The sequence below is a fragment of the Trichoderma camerunense genome, assembly GCF_050948025.1.
Source record: "Trichoderma camerunense strain CBS 138272 chromosome Unknown V8C40scaffold_8, whole genome shotgun sequence".
In the NCBI taxonomy this organism is placed as follows: Eukaryota; Fungi; Ascomycota; class Sordariomycetes; order Hypocreales; family Hypocreaceae; genus Trichoderma; species Trichoderma camerunense.
In genome coordinates, this window is record NW_028145362.1 from 1422810 (window position 1) to 1438100 (window position 15291).

At 48.8% G+C, this 15291-nt stretch overlaps 4 protein-coding genes across 4 annotated transcripts; 1 reads left to right on the forward strand and 3 right to left on the reverse strand.

Moving 5' to 3' along the window:
- The first annotated feature begins 1377 nt into the window (after nt 1–1377).
- Nucleotides 1378–4816, forward strand: V8C40DRAFT_244566 (coatomer subunit beta'). The gene is made up of 4 exons (XM_083215687.1): nt 1378–1685; nt 1862–1946; nt 2011–3472; nt 3540–4816. Exons 1-4 carry the CDS (start codon nt 1668–1670, stop codon nt 4531–4533), a joined length of 2559 nt encoding a protein of 852 aa, XP_083073861.1. The 5' UTR covers nt 1378–1667; the 3' UTR covers nt 4534–4816.
- Nucleotides 4817–4921: 105 nt separating this feature from the next.
- V8C40DRAFT_244569 (uncharacterized protein) lies at nt 4922–5886 on the reverse strand. Its single transcript, XM_083215688.1, has one exon. It carries the CDS (start codon nt 5720–5722, stop codon nt 5141–5143), a length of 582 nt encoding a protein of 193 aa, XP_083073862.1. The 5' UTR covers nt 5723–5886; the 3' UTR covers nt 4922–5140.
- Nucleotides 5887–6698: 812 nt separating this feature from the next.
- V8C40DRAFT_244570 (ankyrin repeat domain-containing protein) lies at nt 6699–11790 on the reverse strand. The gene is made up of 3 exons (XM_083215689.1): nt 11485–11790; nt 11018–11406; nt 6699–10969 (listed from the first exon to the last, which is right to left on the reverse strand). Exons 1-3 carry the CDS (start codon nt 11589–11591, stop codon nt 6924–6926), a joined length of 4542 nt encoding a protein of 1513 aa, XP_083073863.1. The 5' UTR covers nt 11592–11790; the 3' UTR covers nt 6699–6923.
- A 1794-nt stretch (nt 11791–13584) lies between these two features.
- On the reverse strand, nt 13585–14981 carry V8C40DRAFT_287277 (uncharacterized protein; the record flags this gene model as incomplete). Its single annotated transcript, XM_083222692.1, has 3 exons — nt 14548–14981; nt 14259–14483; nt 13585–14184 (listed from the first exon to the last, which is right to left on the reverse strand). Exons 1-3 carry the CDS (start codon nt 14845–14847, stop codon nt 13585–13587), a joined length of 1125 nt encoding a protein of 374 aa, XP_083073864.1. The 5' UTR covers nt 14848–14981.
- Nucleotides 14982–15291: the final 310 nt, after the last annotated feature.

The window sequence follows — 15291 nt, forward strand, 5'->3', positions numbered from 1 at the left end:
TCGGTGGGTTTTTTGCATGGAGGCTCAAACCCGGTCCTTTTTTTCTTTTTTTTTTTTTTTGGCTTTATTGTTTCGTGTCATGAAGCGGGAAAGGCTGGACCTAGTCGACGTTGCATTTAAGCTAGAGTGTAACACGATTCATTTGTCTCCATTGGGTTCGGACGAATTGGCCCATAATAGCTGAACAGTTTCATCTTCATCTTGACGGTGATTTGAGGAACAATTGATGGGATGAAAGGACAACTGACATGCTGAGTGCCCGCAATCTACGATCACGATCAGGCAGTACATCAATGATACCTCAGGTACGAGTACGAGTAGGTCTTACAGCACCATGACCAAGCTGAAGACGATACGTCATGGAGGGATGAGCAGTCGTTCCTGGTTCCACACCCGATACACCATGGCGATGGCAAACCAAGATGCGCAGCCACGGACATGCGTAATGGGTGGGTGGGCAGCCAGTGGCTTGTGACTTGTGGTGCTTTTGCAATGAACTCTAAGGTACGTACGTATGCCTCGGTGTTTTCCGTAGGGTATATATGTTTTTCCTTTCTTTTTTTAGTATGTAGATGAGCAGCTGGAGGCTGAGTGTATGTATCCTTTTTGATGCGTTTATGGAGTATAAGGCCATGTACACGGACATGTATATTGTGGATATTGATTGCTGTTGGTGTTGAACACCAGCATGAGTGTCTCTGCATGTGACAGCCTCGAGCATCAAAGTAACTGCAGCCCCCGGTATCTAGTATATCGAGCTCTGATGAGTAGTGCTGATTTAGATGAGATGAAATTTGTCTTGATGCATATAGACATATATCTGGTAGTATCCCACCTGTCGGTTATATGATGTTAGGAATACATCTTACTGAAATGACATAGCGTCAGATAATTGCAAGAAATACACATTATATCCTAGATCAAATCGCAACATTATGCGTATCTTTGAATAGAAACAATATGAATTATCTACACCAAGTAGCATTAATGAAATTCATTATTACCATTATTTCATCAAGCGCATCTACCTCTCGACCAAATATCCATTGTCCCATAGCTTGTCATAATATCTCTTCTATCCATCCAGCTCACCTACCCTACAATTTCAAGTGTCAGTCAAAAAAGTGCCAGATTTCCCCCTTTTCCAATCAAAGTGGGCTGGTCCAGAGACGCTGCAAAGGTACTTCCCCAGTAGCGCATTTTGGGCGCCACGTCACGCTGTTTGCTTGTACCTTTTATTGTCCCCCCAAGCACTAGCAGCACTGACCACACCACAGGGTCCAAACTGCCACTGGTGCCTGACATATCAGGCCTCAAATCTCTTCCTGGCTGACCACCTGGCAATATACCTGGCTCGTACCTCGATAGCGCCAGCAGGACACATTTTCGAGAAGCTGGTCAAGCCCAATTGAAAGCTGCCGTGTCTGCTGCAAATCCACTCCCGACGACGACAACAAGCTTCAGAGACAGCAGACTCTGCCCGGCTCGTCTTCATCCAGCAATTGTTCCACCGCCTTCGACATTCCGCTCGGCCTAGGCGTCATATGTGGGAGCTCGTCGACCTCGATTCACCCCGCGATCTCCTTCACCCGCATCCTCTACCGACCGCGACCACGACTTTGTCCACAGTTGCGAGACCGGAGCCTTAGAAGGACCAGACCGCAAACATGAGATTGGACGTCAAGGTCAGTTGCCAGCACATTGGGCCCTCACCCCGCCTTGCGACCAGTCTCTCTCCCCTTGTCCGCCTCGCTGGCTTGGCACCGAGTTGCCGGCCCTCATCTGTCAAACAATGCCCACTGACGGAGCTTACCGCATCGTTTCTACAACCACATTACTGACTGTTGCTTCGTGACAATAGCGCCAGCTTTATGCCCGCAGCGAGCGGGTCAAGGGCATCGACTTCCACCCCCAGGAGCCATGGATCCTCACCACCCTATATAGCGGTATGTCACAGCACCTGAGATGCAGCATTGAACCAAGTCGCCGCTAATACGCCCCTCTTCACAGGCCATGTCAACATTTGGTCATACGAGACACAGCAAATCGTCAAGTCTTTCGAGCTTACAGATGTCCCCGTTCGAGCTGGTCGATTCGTTGCGCGAAAGAACTGGATAGTCTGCGGATCAGATGACTTCCAGCTGCGAGTCTACAACTACAACACCTCCGAAAAGATTACCTCCTTCGAGGCGCATCCCGATTACATCAGAGCCATCTGCGTGCACCCCACGCTGCCATTTGTTCTTACTGCCTCCGATGATATGAGCATCAAGCTCTGGGACTGGGACAAGGGTTGGAAATGTGTCCAGGTCTTCGAGGGCCACAGCCACTATGTCATGGGACTTGCTATTAACCCCAAGGACACCAACACCTTTGCCTCGGCCTGCTTGGATAGAACCGTCAAGATTTGGAGCCTGGGATCGGGCACCGCCAACTTCACCCTCGAGGCCCATGAGACCAAGGGAGTCAACCATGTCGACTACTACCCCCACTCCGATAAGCCCTACCTCCTCACCACCTCCGACGACCGAACAGTCAAGATCTGGGACTACACCACCAAGTCCCTGATCGCCACTCTCGAGGGACACACCAACAACGTCTCCTTCGCCTGCTACCACCCAGAGCTGCCAGTCATCATTTCTGGTTCCGAAGACGGCACCATCAAGCTATGGCATGCCAATACTTACAGGCTGGAGCAGTCGCTGAGCTACAGCTTAGAAAGAGCTTGGTGTGCCTCTTACCAGAAGGGCAAGCAGGGTGTCGCTGTTGGATATGACGATGGTGCTGTCGTGATCAAGCTCGGACGCGAGGAGCCCGCCGTGTCCATGGACCCATCCGGCAAGCTGATCTGGGCCAAGCAAAACGAAGTCGTGTCTTCCATCATCAAGGGCGATGCCTCTGTCAAGGATAACGAACCCATTTCATTACCGACCAAGGATCTCGGAACTTGCGAAGTGTACACTCAGACGCTGATTCACTCACCCAATGGCCGATTCGTTGCCGTCTGCGGCGACGGTGAATACATCATCTACACAGCATTGGCCTGGAGAAACAAGGCCTTTGGCTCTGCCATGGACTTTGTTTGGGCTTCGAAGGAAAACAGCAACGACTTTGCCATCCGAGAGTCGGCCATGAGCGTCAAGATTTTCAAGAACTTTGTGGAGAAGAGCGGAGGTCTGGATGTTGGCTTCCAGGCCGAAGGTCTTACTGGAGGTGTTCTCTTGGGTGTTACTGGCCAGGGTGGTGTCTCCTTTTTCGACTGGGCTACTGGTGGTCTTGTTCGCAGAATCGAGGTTGAGCCTAAGCAGGTCTACTGGTCAGAAAGCGGCGAGCTGGTAGCCATTGCTTGCGAGGATTCATTTTATGTCTTGCGCTTCTCCCGCGAGAACTACGTCGAGGCCGTGCAGTCAGGCCAAGTTGAGGAGGACGGCGTTGAGTCTGCCTTTGAAGTCATCACCGATGTCAACGAGACGTAAGTACTGACGGGCTTCTTCTGATTTACACGTGAGCTCTTCTGATAACTAATTATTTGAGTACAGCATTCGAACTGGTGAGTGGGTTGGCGACTGCTTCATCTACACCAACAGCACAAACCGACTCAACTACCTGGTCGGCGACCAGACCTACACCATCTCTCACTTCGACAAGCCCATGTACGTCCTTGGTTACATCCAGAGAGATTCTCGTATCTACCTTGCCGATAAGGATGTCAACGTCATCTCCTTCGCCCTGTCACAGCCCGTCCTCGAGTACCAGACGCTGGTTCTGCGTGAGGATATGGAGACAGCTGCCGAGTTGCTGCCAACTATCCCGGCTGATCAGCTGAACAAAGTTGCCCGATTCTTGGAGGGCCAGGGACACAAGGACCTTGCTCTAGAAGTTGCAACTGATCCTGAGCACAAGTTTGAGTTGGCATTGGCCCTGAACCAACTTGCCATTGCTCTTGATTTGGCCCGACAGGCTGACGCGGAGCACAAGTGGAAGACTGTCGGAGATGCGGCCCTGACCGCGTGGGACGTTGGCTTGGCTGCTGAGTGCTTCACTCACGCCAAGGATCTTGGATCTCTCCTCCTTGTGTATTCATCAACAGGTGACAAGGAGGGCCTTGCCAAGCTGGTTGCTCAGGCTGAAGAGGCAAACGCCCACAACGTGGCATTCTCAGCATCCTGGTTAATAGGTGACATTGACCGATGCGTGGAAATCCTGACCAAGACTGGACGAGCAGTAGAGGCTACTCTATTTGCTCAGACGTACAAGCCTAGTCTGGCCACATCCGCGGCAAAGTCCTGGAAGGAGAGCCTAGAGAAGAACAAAAAGGGCCGAGTAGCCAAGCTGATTGGTGTTCCGGATGACGATGCTGAACTGTTCCCCGAATGGGACGAGTGGCTGAACCTGGAAACCGAGGGTGGCGTTGCTGCCGACGTCGACTTGGCGACGCCTGAAGAGGAAGCCAAGGAAGAAGAAGAAGAGGAAGAGGAAAAGGACGAGGAAATGCAAGAGGCTCAGGAGGAGATTGAGGAGACGGAAGAGTAAAAGGCGCTTGGGGGCCAATCGACTACTACTTAGATGGCGTAGAAGAGGGATTTACGTGAATATGATTCTCCATGTTTTTGCTGCGTCCTGCACGGCACCAAAACTTACAAAGAGCTGCATGGTTGGGAGGTTGATTGTGGGGTAGTCGGTCTATTGTCTGGTTGAATAGGTATTTAAAACAGTTTCTAATACGTTGATTAATTTTGAGCTTTGATGGGCCATGATTTTGAGTGAAGGTTAAAGTAGAGGATTTACGCAAAGGGGTTTGTGCATTATGAATTCGGTTCGCCGTGGAATATACATTGGTTCTTATGATAGTAGGTTAACTAAACCGGTTCATTAACAACGACCTACACTTAGATGGACGACTATGAGTTGAAGTATCATATTTCCCAAAGTATGACAACTTTCTAAGCCATTGGTGGCTCATGTTTTATTAATTTATTAACTTATTAAAAATAGTTACAATGAAATTGCTTAACAAGCTGATCCATAATCATCAATAAGCATGTTTCAAGCATGATTCAATTTCGCTATGATGATACCCATGATAGAATTGCCTCGTTTCATCCTTTCACAACGCTCGTGCATTTCTCAATGAAGTCGTTTACAGAATAGCAGCAATGCCGGCAGCAGCAAGGGCTGCGAGAGCCATGCCAGTCTCACGAGCGGCAACACCGTTGGTAGACTGGGCCGCACCTCCAGCCGTCTTGGAGGCAGAACCAGCACCAGACTCAGTGGGAGCAGCAGAAGCAGTGTTGGGGCCAGATCCAGAGCCAGAAGAACCACCAGCAGTGCAGACGTTGGCGATGCTAGTATAGGAGCTGAGCACAGAGCAGTCCGAGGCAAGAGACGTAAGCTCGTCCTTGTGGCCTTCGAGCCAGGAGACCACCTCGGAGCTGTAGGAGGAGTACTCTGCGCTGAGGCTGGACGGGAAACTGACTTTGCAGGGGTCGGTCTGAGGGTTCTTGCTGAGGTCGGAGACGATCGCGGGGGGAGGCGTGGGGATGGTCTTGACGAAGCTGAGGGCCTCAGAGGCGCATTTGCTGGGGTCGGAGTCGCGGATCTCGTTGATGGGGGTTGCGCGGGGGATGTTGAGTTCACGGCGGACGTGGGGGATGGCCATGAAGTCGATGGCGGCTGAGGCCGAGGCGACAAAGGTGAGGAGGAGAACGGCGTTGGAGTGCATCTTGAAGAAGTGTTGGTTGTTGGTTGGCAATATTCTTTGGTGTTGGTTGAACGAAACTGGTATTGAGATTGAATAACTGAGTGGTGTTGAGGATGCTTGTATAAGTGCTTGGAGTGAGTGACTAGAACTGAACTGAAACGATTGTAGATCCTTCTTGTTTCATCGAGGGCATTGGCGATTTATATTCCTACTCGCACGACTATATTCTATCATTATATTAGACGCGGTTTATATGCCGAGTTAGCCTAGCTAAGCGTATATTGAGCGTATTGGAACTCCAGACCCCTTGCCCAACCCAGTTGCTGAAGCCACGCTTTTCCCCTAGTCCAGCCATCGTGCGGTAGGGTTGATCCTGAGTAATGTCGCTTCCCTGCAACTTGTCCGGCAGCTGAAGTTGGGATTCACCTTAGCGCGCATTAATAACCTAGCTCGGCCACTGCCTATTGAAGGAATAGAAAAAAAGGGGGCACTCGGTCGGATCATGGCTAGGTTAGTTCTGGGGTCAGTCACGGATGGGGTTTAGTGGCGTGGTTGTTTGATGTTGAAGGAGGATAGGCAAGGCGTTTTACTGATAGGTTGTGTTGTCTATTGCTTATTGTGTGTGAAGATGCATGAATTTGGGTGTGAAGATGCTGAGTATTGCTATATGTTTATTGGTTGCTATTGGAGGGTGTGTGAGAGAGACATGAAGTGAGGCTGAGATACTTAGTACCAGATGCTGGAAAAAGGCTTGTTTGCTGTACGGTTTTGTCTGCCTCAGCTGAATGACTAAAAAACTGAACTGGGCGGTTTCTGGAGTAGCAGCGGCAGAGTGCTAATTTAACATGCATGAATAGAAGCATCAAAGCTTGACCGGTCTCTTCTTGAGGCGACTCGGAGGGGAGTTGGGCCGCGACAGAGTAAGCATTGGAGCTGTCACTGACTCAAGATTATGAGGCTCAACTGTTTCTCTCTATATTTTCCCCGGCTCTCGCTGGTTGTGTTATTTGATTACTCCGTACGGTGGGCTGAATGGAGGGATCGCCTGCGCCAAGTCTTGGGCATTGCCAGATCGGGAAACAAGACGGATTAGGGCTGAGCCTGAGAGTCTTGGCTCTTTTGAAGTCTGCTTCTGTTGTCTACTTGCGAGGAAAGACAATAATGTCTGTGTTGTACATGGTCGGCACTAATTGATCCAAATCCTGTATAATAATAGAACATTTTATGCTGTAAGCTTCACCGATGACACTCTCCACCACTCTGTAGATGGTGGTATGTTTTCCCTCCACCAGTCAGCTAGACCGACTCTTTCTGCAATCATTGGTGGTGTGTCTCCCTCATTATTCGTAGCCTCAACACTTGCTCCGTGTTCAACGAGTAATTTTATAGCCTCCGTACATTGGTACCAGGCTGCCAGATGCAATGGAGTATAGCCCTCTTCATCAGCCTCTTCAATTACAGCACCTGCCCTGAGAACCTCCGGGATGAGATCTGCTAGATTCTCGTCCCTGGCTACGAGACACAGCAGAGTTCTGTCCACTTCATCGGCGACGGTAACATTGGCGCCGAGCCTAATCAATAGTCGGATGCACTCCTTTGGCTGCTTATCAGGGGTATCAGAGACGGAGAGCAACAAAGGTGTGCTGCCTCTGCCGTCTCTGGCTTCCTTATTTGCACCGTTCTTGATAAGTAACTCAATATTTGCTTGCTTACCAAAGGTTGCTGCAAGATGCAATGGAGTCTCGCCATCCGCGTTAGTTTCATCAACTCCAGCTCCCGAGTCGATCAGACGTTGTAGCAAGGGGTTGCCATCGACTCTGGCACTCGCTGTATGCAGTGGAGTTCCTACACGGGTGCCAGCCCCAGCATTAGCATCTGCTCCTCCCCTCAAGAGATACTCAAAGATGGCTGAGTATCCCATCTGTGCGGCCGTGTGCAGCGCCGTTAGCCCATGAGGATTTACAAAGTTGACATTGGCACCATTTTCTGTGAGCAACTTGACAGTGCTTTCCATCTGCTCTTGCACTGCATGGTATAATGGTGTAGTCTCGTCACCCCCGGCGTTTACATCAGCACCGGCTTCAAGAAGAATCTCGGCGATACCGTTGCTGCCTTTCTTACAAGCGACTTGAAGCGGCGTAAGATCCCGATAACCTCTTACATTCACTTCGACCTGTGGGAGCTCAAGAAGTTGTTGAACAAAGTCTTTGTAGCCGAATTCGACAGCAAGATGGAGAGGTGTCTTTTTCTGACTGTCCTTGGAGTTGGCGTAATCCCCCAAGTGTCTGATTGCGGAAGAGAGTCCTCTCATCGCCGCTATATGAATGGCTGCTCGTCCATGCTTATTTCGCCTTTTCTGACAGCCGCGTTTACACAAAGTTTCGAAAATGTCCGTGGATCTGTTCAGCGCTGCCTCGTGCAAGGCGGTATTCCCATATCCGTCGGCAATGTCAATGTTGGCTCCGAATTCCAGCAGCATTTCGACCATCTCTAAATGACCTGCCCTAGCCGCACAGTGAATCGGCGCTGTGCCCTCGCGACCTTGCACATCAACCGAGGCGCCCTTTTCGAGAAGCAATTGGACAACCTGGGTGCTCGTCTTACCAGCACAGCAGCAGGCGTAGTGCAGTGGTGTCCATCCGCGGATATCGCGGGCGTTGATGTCGACACCTTGCTCGATCCAGCGCCGCATCTTTTGAAGAAACTGCTCAGACCCGTCTGGGTAGTTATTCTTCTCATACCATCTCTCCCGATGGTAGGTGAACGCTGCGCAATAGTGGAGGAATGTCCTGTCAAAGATGTCTTTCTCTCTCGCATCATCCTTGTCTGGTCTGCTGAGGTGTTGTCGATCCATTTCTTTGTATACGTCGAAGGAATTGGAAATTATTGACTCTTGATCCTGAAGCAGAAAGAAGCGTTCAGCGCTAGGATAGCTTTTTTGCCATCTATCGGTGTCTTGCAATTCGCACAATGAACCCAGATGATTCTGGAACTCTGCGTCGACAATTTCCATTGCCTTTGTCAGCTGTTCTTCGAAGCGAGATTCGTATACTCCCGTCATTTCCCGTCTAATCATCTTTTGTAGTGTTTTCCGAAACGTTGCCAACACAGCGACAGCCCTGATATAAGTATAGCTTCCAACTGCAAATGCAGCCAAGTGCTCGCAGAGTCGCAAGTATACTTGACCTGCATCTGCCCACAAATGAAGTGCCTCAAGCGGCTCAGTATAATTCCGCACCATCTCAACAATACTGTCTACCTCAGGTAGTTTTCTTTGTATACTCAAAGGAGTAATAACGCTGATATGAGCATCGTGTGTGTTGCATAGGCCTGTGCTCTGGATAGCCGCTGCTAGTCTGGAGATGCCATCGTTCTCGAGACCTAAACGCCTCCATGAGTCTTTACTTTCCAACTTGGCTTGGGATGTTTTTATGTATGTTTTCCCTCCCACGGGCCGTTCTAGGGATTCCACCACAGCCCACATGAATGTCGAAAACATGTCTTTGGCGTATAGAATTTCCAGCGAATCCAAGGATTGTATGCACAGTATGTCATTCGAATTCTCGCCTTCTCCTTCTGATATGCTGAAATTCCATTTTCCAACCTGTGAGTTTTGATAGTAAAGGTACGAAAGCTGCGGATGAGAGCCAGTGGCGACTTTGAATTGATGACGTGGATCAAGCCCTACCACTCTCGATTCATCAAGTTCGAATTTGGTTGAACCTGGCACGATGCTTCCAAATGTATTGATCTGATGCTTCCCTGAATCGATATTCTGGTCAATTTCAGCGGGATTATACACCGCTTCACCTTTCAAAATTTCTGGTCCATCTGTAGGTATCCACCAATCGAGATGTCGATATAGTTGCATTGTATTCGGACCAAGAATCCTTAATCCCATATCGGGCATTTCCCCCTTCACCCGCAACCATTTGTCATCGTCCAAGGGGTTGCCGGATTTATGAATGGCCTTGGCCAATAATTGGGTCTCTTGTTGACTCTTAACATAGAAGAGTCGTAGTGACAGTGCCGCCTCGATTTCTCCTGCGTGTGCTTTCCATTTGCCGTCGGGTTGTTTAATTACCCTGAATTTCAGCTCTTGCTCGTTTAATGATGCATCCTGAATCTTGTAGCCCCAAGAAAAATCTTCTAGGCCCAAGTTGTCATCCAAAAGGTTCATGGTTGCTTCTATGGCCAAGCTGACTGCAATGGCTTCTTGCGATGCTGGTCCTCGCCAGTCTGCAAGCTTTGCAAGACTCTGGCGCATTGTGGTATAATCTTGAGCCTCGCAAATGAGTGGTTCTTTTGTTGTAGATTGATCGTCCGATTTAGTCAGCTCATCTTGGTTAGTGGAGGTACTCCGTCTACTCAAGGAGCTGGTATTCTCTTCCTGAGAAGATCCATCTAAATCATTGTACCAAGGCGCATTGCCAACAGTTCTTAAGGAATCCGCAAACCAGTCGAGCTCGAATCCTGGAAGAAGGCCACGGCAGAACATGGGCTTTGCGAGTCCGCGACGAACCCATGCTCTCAAGGCGGCCATTGTAAGGACCGCAATTAAAGAGGCCACGGAAACAGACCAATGCATTCCTCGAAACCCAATAAACTGAGCAACATATCCAACTAGGCTGATAACTGTACCCACCACCGTCGTGATTGCAAAGTCTTTCAAACCTTCTGAGCCTTGCCGTTGCTTTTCATCGGAATCTTTGCCATGGTCCGCTCTGCTCGAAGTGATAATGTTGGGCTGGTCCTCTCCTGTATAGAGAGCAAAAGATTTAAACTCTTCGTCGCCGACAGTTTTTTCTTGCTGTAGCCATACCAGACGGGCTCGCCAATGTTCTGCTGGTTGAAAGGTTTCCTCCATGGTGCTGCTTTCGACGACATGAGAGCAAATGAACATGCCAATACTTAGGACCACCGAGCCAATAATGGTCATTGGAAAAGCGTAACTTGCAACGGCATGATCATCCTTTTGAAAGTGGGATTTTAATTTCGAGTATTGTGCGATGAAGCTGCAGTATAAAATGAAGCCGATTTGTAAAAGTATACCGAAACACGCAGCGAGGTGTAGCTCGCCACGACCAGAATTTCTGTGCCGGTTGTGTGAAATATTTGGTACATCGTGTTTAAGATTTCTTATAATGATAACCTCGTCTGAATGAGTGCTGGACTTTTCTTTTATGCCATCTTCTGCGCTCCCGCCCTGCCTATGAACACCAAACAGCGATCGCATTTTATCCGAAAAGGTTCTCTCATTTCTCCGCACTAAACAAGTCAGAATATTGTATCAGTAGACAATCCAACGAATCTTACATCTTTTTATATAGAAGTATGGGTCGTTCTCTGCATCTTCTAAACTCATTATCTTGACTTTTGGATTCTTAGGCAGCCCTGTCCGAGGCAGCAAACAAATGAACTCCCAAACAGGAGCTGATCCGGCGCAACGAACCACGTCTCTGCCGTTCCAGAGCTCACAGACCTCATTGGAGCTAGAAGACATGAGCTCTAGTTCAGCAGCTGCGAGATTCTCGGTTGCTCTCCCAATCAAGGCTTTGAGCCATGACGGACCCCCAACCCTAATTGCAGCGACGATGGTGGTGACGATGCCTAGAGGTGCCATTGAAAGGATAATGCAGTCGGAAATTCCCATCGCCTGGCTCAAAAATTGCATAGTAACACGTTCTCCAAAGAGAGCTAGTAGCCTGTAAGAGTAGATCACATTAGCGTTTATACACCAAGGACGAAATTATTTCACGAAGCAAGGTGAGAGAGAGTCATACGGGCCGAGATCCGTGAACAAGTTGTTGGAGAAGTCATCTCCATCGTCAGCCGCCGCGCATCCTAAGAACAAGAAATAGAAAAATGTCAAGATAATGCGTGGAGCCATGGTTACGGGGTTCTAGCGACTGAAGTCGCTCTGCTACCGAAGTGCCTCAGATGCGCCTGGTTCTATAGGGAATAAAAACGATGCAGGCAGCATCTGCCCACCTGATCTTAGGACACAAAGATCGATGAGAACAGCGCAGAATCGACTGGGTGGGTGGTGGTTTATCAATCCCCTCCCCTATTTACGAAAGCAGGTATTGATTATCATGGTGGCAGTTAATATGCACTGAGCCAACAGCTATTTGATGTCGACATGATTGGCCCGAAGCGCTATCCATGTCGAGGATTCGGGTGGGAGTCGTTGATTTCCTCGCGTAATACGCCGTGTCTCACCCCCGTCGCAGGCGCGCGGCTTTATTGCTATAGTATTCCACAACATGGGGTTCTAATGCATGTTGGGAGGTTATGTAGCAGACCAAGTCTTGTTATTGGCTGAAAGAAGAGACAGAGTGCATTCAACTCATGTAGCTCTATGCCTGTTGAATTGGCTGACAAGGGATTGAGGCTTGGAGACCTAGGCAGCACTCCTTCATACTTCTTACCAGCCCTATATCTTGTTACCTCGAGACGCTTGTAACCTTTTTGCCTGTTTTTCTCTCTCATATGTTTTTTTAAACACATAATGTTGTAACTAAAATCTACATTAGTGCGATGAGCTTCCAGCGGTGAGCTTGCTTCTCCGACACCTCTAGTTCTATCTCTTCATAACTCAAGAAATAGGCCCCGCCATCCCATTTTATCTGGAGAGCTAGGAGGGTTGGATTCGAGGATTGGTTTTCTTGAAGACTTGTAACAAATACTTCTTGACTGCCCGGAATACCATTGGATTCGTTTGCTCAGCCTCCCCTGATCCCTGGCGACTCCACTGCACCTCCATGGGAGCCTATGATCCATAGCGGCATAGCGAACTGTAGGATCCGCTGGTGGAACTAGAGTGAAAATCGACAAACTTGTCCAAAAGAAGATGAGCTGAGCCTGTGGGATGTTGATCAGCTCTGCACCGGGTTTGGGGGTAGTGAGCCTCGATACTGGCTCAACTCGGCGTTTCCAACCGCCTTTACTCCTCATACGAGTAAATGTTCACCTCGTGTGACACTAGATTGCTCTAGGTGAAGCAGGAGAAGCGGAATGCACTGATGATTGTCACACAGAATCTCGGGAGTTTCACTGGTCAAGAGGAACAAGTTTCGCGCATGGTAACACGCAACGTGCATAGTCTTGCGGGATCATACATACCCAAGCTCATATTTATTTCTAATCCAAGACTTCTAATACCCTTTGAAAAAAAAAACGGTGACCTAAGCGACAATATTGGTAAAGTAAAAAAGTCCAGTGTGTGGCTCACTCTGAAAAGCAAAGTCTTTTCAGGCACTGCCTTCAGCATCGGCACCAGTCAATCTTTGTCTTGTCAGCATTGTCGTCTTGGACAATGAGATGTGTATTAACCCAAAGACACTCTAAATACCGAGGGATTCTGACAGCAATATAGCATCTTGAGCTTGAGCGGTGGGAGCTAGAGTGCCTTTCCAGCATAACGAGTGCATACATGCACCTTATGTGTCTGTTTTATGCATTCGCTTGTTCCGTGTTGATTGACACATATGTAGCACAGGGTTTAATAATTTATAAGCTCTGCATATTTACGTGGATTCTAGCTATTGGTTGCTCTCTGTAGCCTCGTCTCTTGGCAGTCCTGTCCGCATGTGGCGTTTGATCTAGCATCTTGACAGGCTTACTGACCATAAAACATGGAACCCTCCTGTTTCAGCTGATCTAAATGTTTAATACATCAAGTATAAGGCCTACGCTATGGTAGAGCACTCTGATCTTATAGGTAATCTCCCATTGTATACTTGACAAGATGTCAGCATGTTTAACGGCCTAGAATTCTTATTTTGCTTACTCTTGGAGAGCTATTCCGAACAAAATTTATCCAGACTGTCTCAATAATGTTCTTGAATCCTGTAGTCTAGATATTGATCTCTTAAATTACATCATGATTCAGTGACTACCTCTGTCGAATGCCATTCGATGCTCGGATACTTGGCCGCCACCCCAAGCAGCTCATTCGCGCGACTCTCAATGGCCGCCGGAACAACTGCGCTCCCATAGCCGCTGAGAAGCTCATTGAGCAGGAGCTTCATTTCATTCGAGTTCCTAAAATCCAAAGGCACCTGCTCAGCTATGTCCAGAATACCAGTGCAAATCTCCTGCTTGGTGGATGATGCATGGGCTGTGATCAACACGGTATTGCTCAGCTGAGCGGCACGTTGAGCAGCAGCAGCCAGTTGCTGTTTGACAACAATAATGGCTTGTTGCAGAATATCCGTCTTTTCAACGGTCGCTGTGACCTGGTTCTCCAAGGGTACGATCTCGGATAGCATGGCCTGCAGCCGCGAGACTTGATTCTCGAGCTCGCCCTGCTGCTGTCTTTCAGACTTGAGGCTCTCCCCCGCCTTTTCCAAGGCTGTTTTTTCTCTGTGAAGTGCGTCGCGAGCCTCATTGACGCAATTGCGCAGATTAAACACAGCACCAGGGGATGCATTGGGATCAATTAAACCGACAATGCCCCAAATCGGTATCAGAATGCTCACCTATACCAATATGGTGAGCATTACCCACATGCATATCTTCTCCATCGAGGCAATCTGGGACTAGGCAGACTCACGGCAATATTGACACCCTCGTGCACCCTCTCCGCTTCAGATAGTTTGTCTTGGAGAGAGTGATGGGCCCTGTTCATCGTGTCGACCGACTCTTGTAGGACATTTACTGTATTGGAGGTGGCCGTGATGGCTTCTCGATTCCTTGTAAGCTGGGCTTCTATCTCGGACTTGGACTCGTCAAGCTTATCTTGCAGAGGCCGAAGTTTGGCATTTCTCAACTCGATAGCCTGCGACATTCAGTTAGTAAGAGCTCGCCAAGGGTACTTGCTGTAATCTGCATGCTTCACTTACATCGGAGTGGAGGCGTCCAACCTCTGCGAGCTGACTGTCTGCAAGTTCGGTGATGTGATCAAACGTCGCGACGAGGCGGTCCAGGGCCACCTTGAGTGGTCCATCATCGTGAGTAAGTTCAAAATCACCACTGATAAGCGCAGAAAGATCATAGAGACTGTCTGTGCCGACTTTGAGAGCACACGAGATCGTCTCAGATCGCTTGGTTGCCGCACCGACGGTAAGAGCGGCGTCCAGTCCGTCCAGTTCAGTTCGCATCTCGGCAAGACTCTGTCGATGGGCAAGTATTGTGTTTTCCATTTCGAATAAAACAGTGGAAGTAAGCCAAATTCATTCAAGGATTCAGGTACAAAAAAGAAAGGAAATATGGAAGTGAATCCCAGGTGCAACATAGACTGTAATAGCTGGGTCGCGCTAGATACATGGGTTCTGTTCCTAACACCCAAAGACTGTCTTTTAATTATCTAAACGCTTGAGCTCCAACAGGATATTATGGATAAATAAGACGCGCATTTTCCAAGGCATCCATCCTCACAAAGAACAACGGGCATTTTTACAGACGGATTATCCAATAACTACCGCCATAGTGGCAACGCCAGGCTCGATCATGTTCGTCCGAGCAGCTAAAATCTTGGCGCGAGAAAATGTGCAGCGTAGTTGCTGAGGGAGACATGCGTTCATTGAATCATGTGCCCAGGCATATCATTGGGGGGGCCGATTACGTGTATCCAATGCGAATACAAA

Bases quoted from the DNA above. Each gene is read 5' to 3' on its own strand.
- V8C40DRAFT_244570 (XM_083215689.1), bottom strand. From the start codon at position 11,591: ATGGCTCCACGCATTATCTTGACATTTTTCTATTTCTTGTTCTTAGGA. The intron at 11,407-11,484 runs GTATGACTCTCT...CTACTCTTACAG, and splicing joins TTGTTCACGGATCTCGGCCC to GCTACTAGCTCTCTTTGGAG. The intron at 10,970-11,017 runs GTAAGATTCGTT...TGACTTGTTTAG, and splicing joins ATACTTCTATATAAAAAGAT to TGCGGAGAAATGAGAGAACC.
- V8C40DRAFT_244566 (XM_083215687.1), top strand. The intron at 1,947-2,010 runs GTATGTCACAGC...CCCTCTTCACAG, and splicing joins CCTCACCACCCTATATAGCG to GCCATGTCAACATTTGGTCA. The intron at 3,473-3,539 runs GTAAGTACTGAC...ATTTGAGTACAG, and splicing joins ATCACCGATGTCAACGAGAC to CATTCGAACTGGTGAGTGGG.
- V8C40DRAFT_244569 (XM_083215688.1), bottom strand. From the start codon at position 5,722: ATGCACTCCAACGCCGTTCTCCTCCTCACCTTTGTCGCCTCGGCCTCA.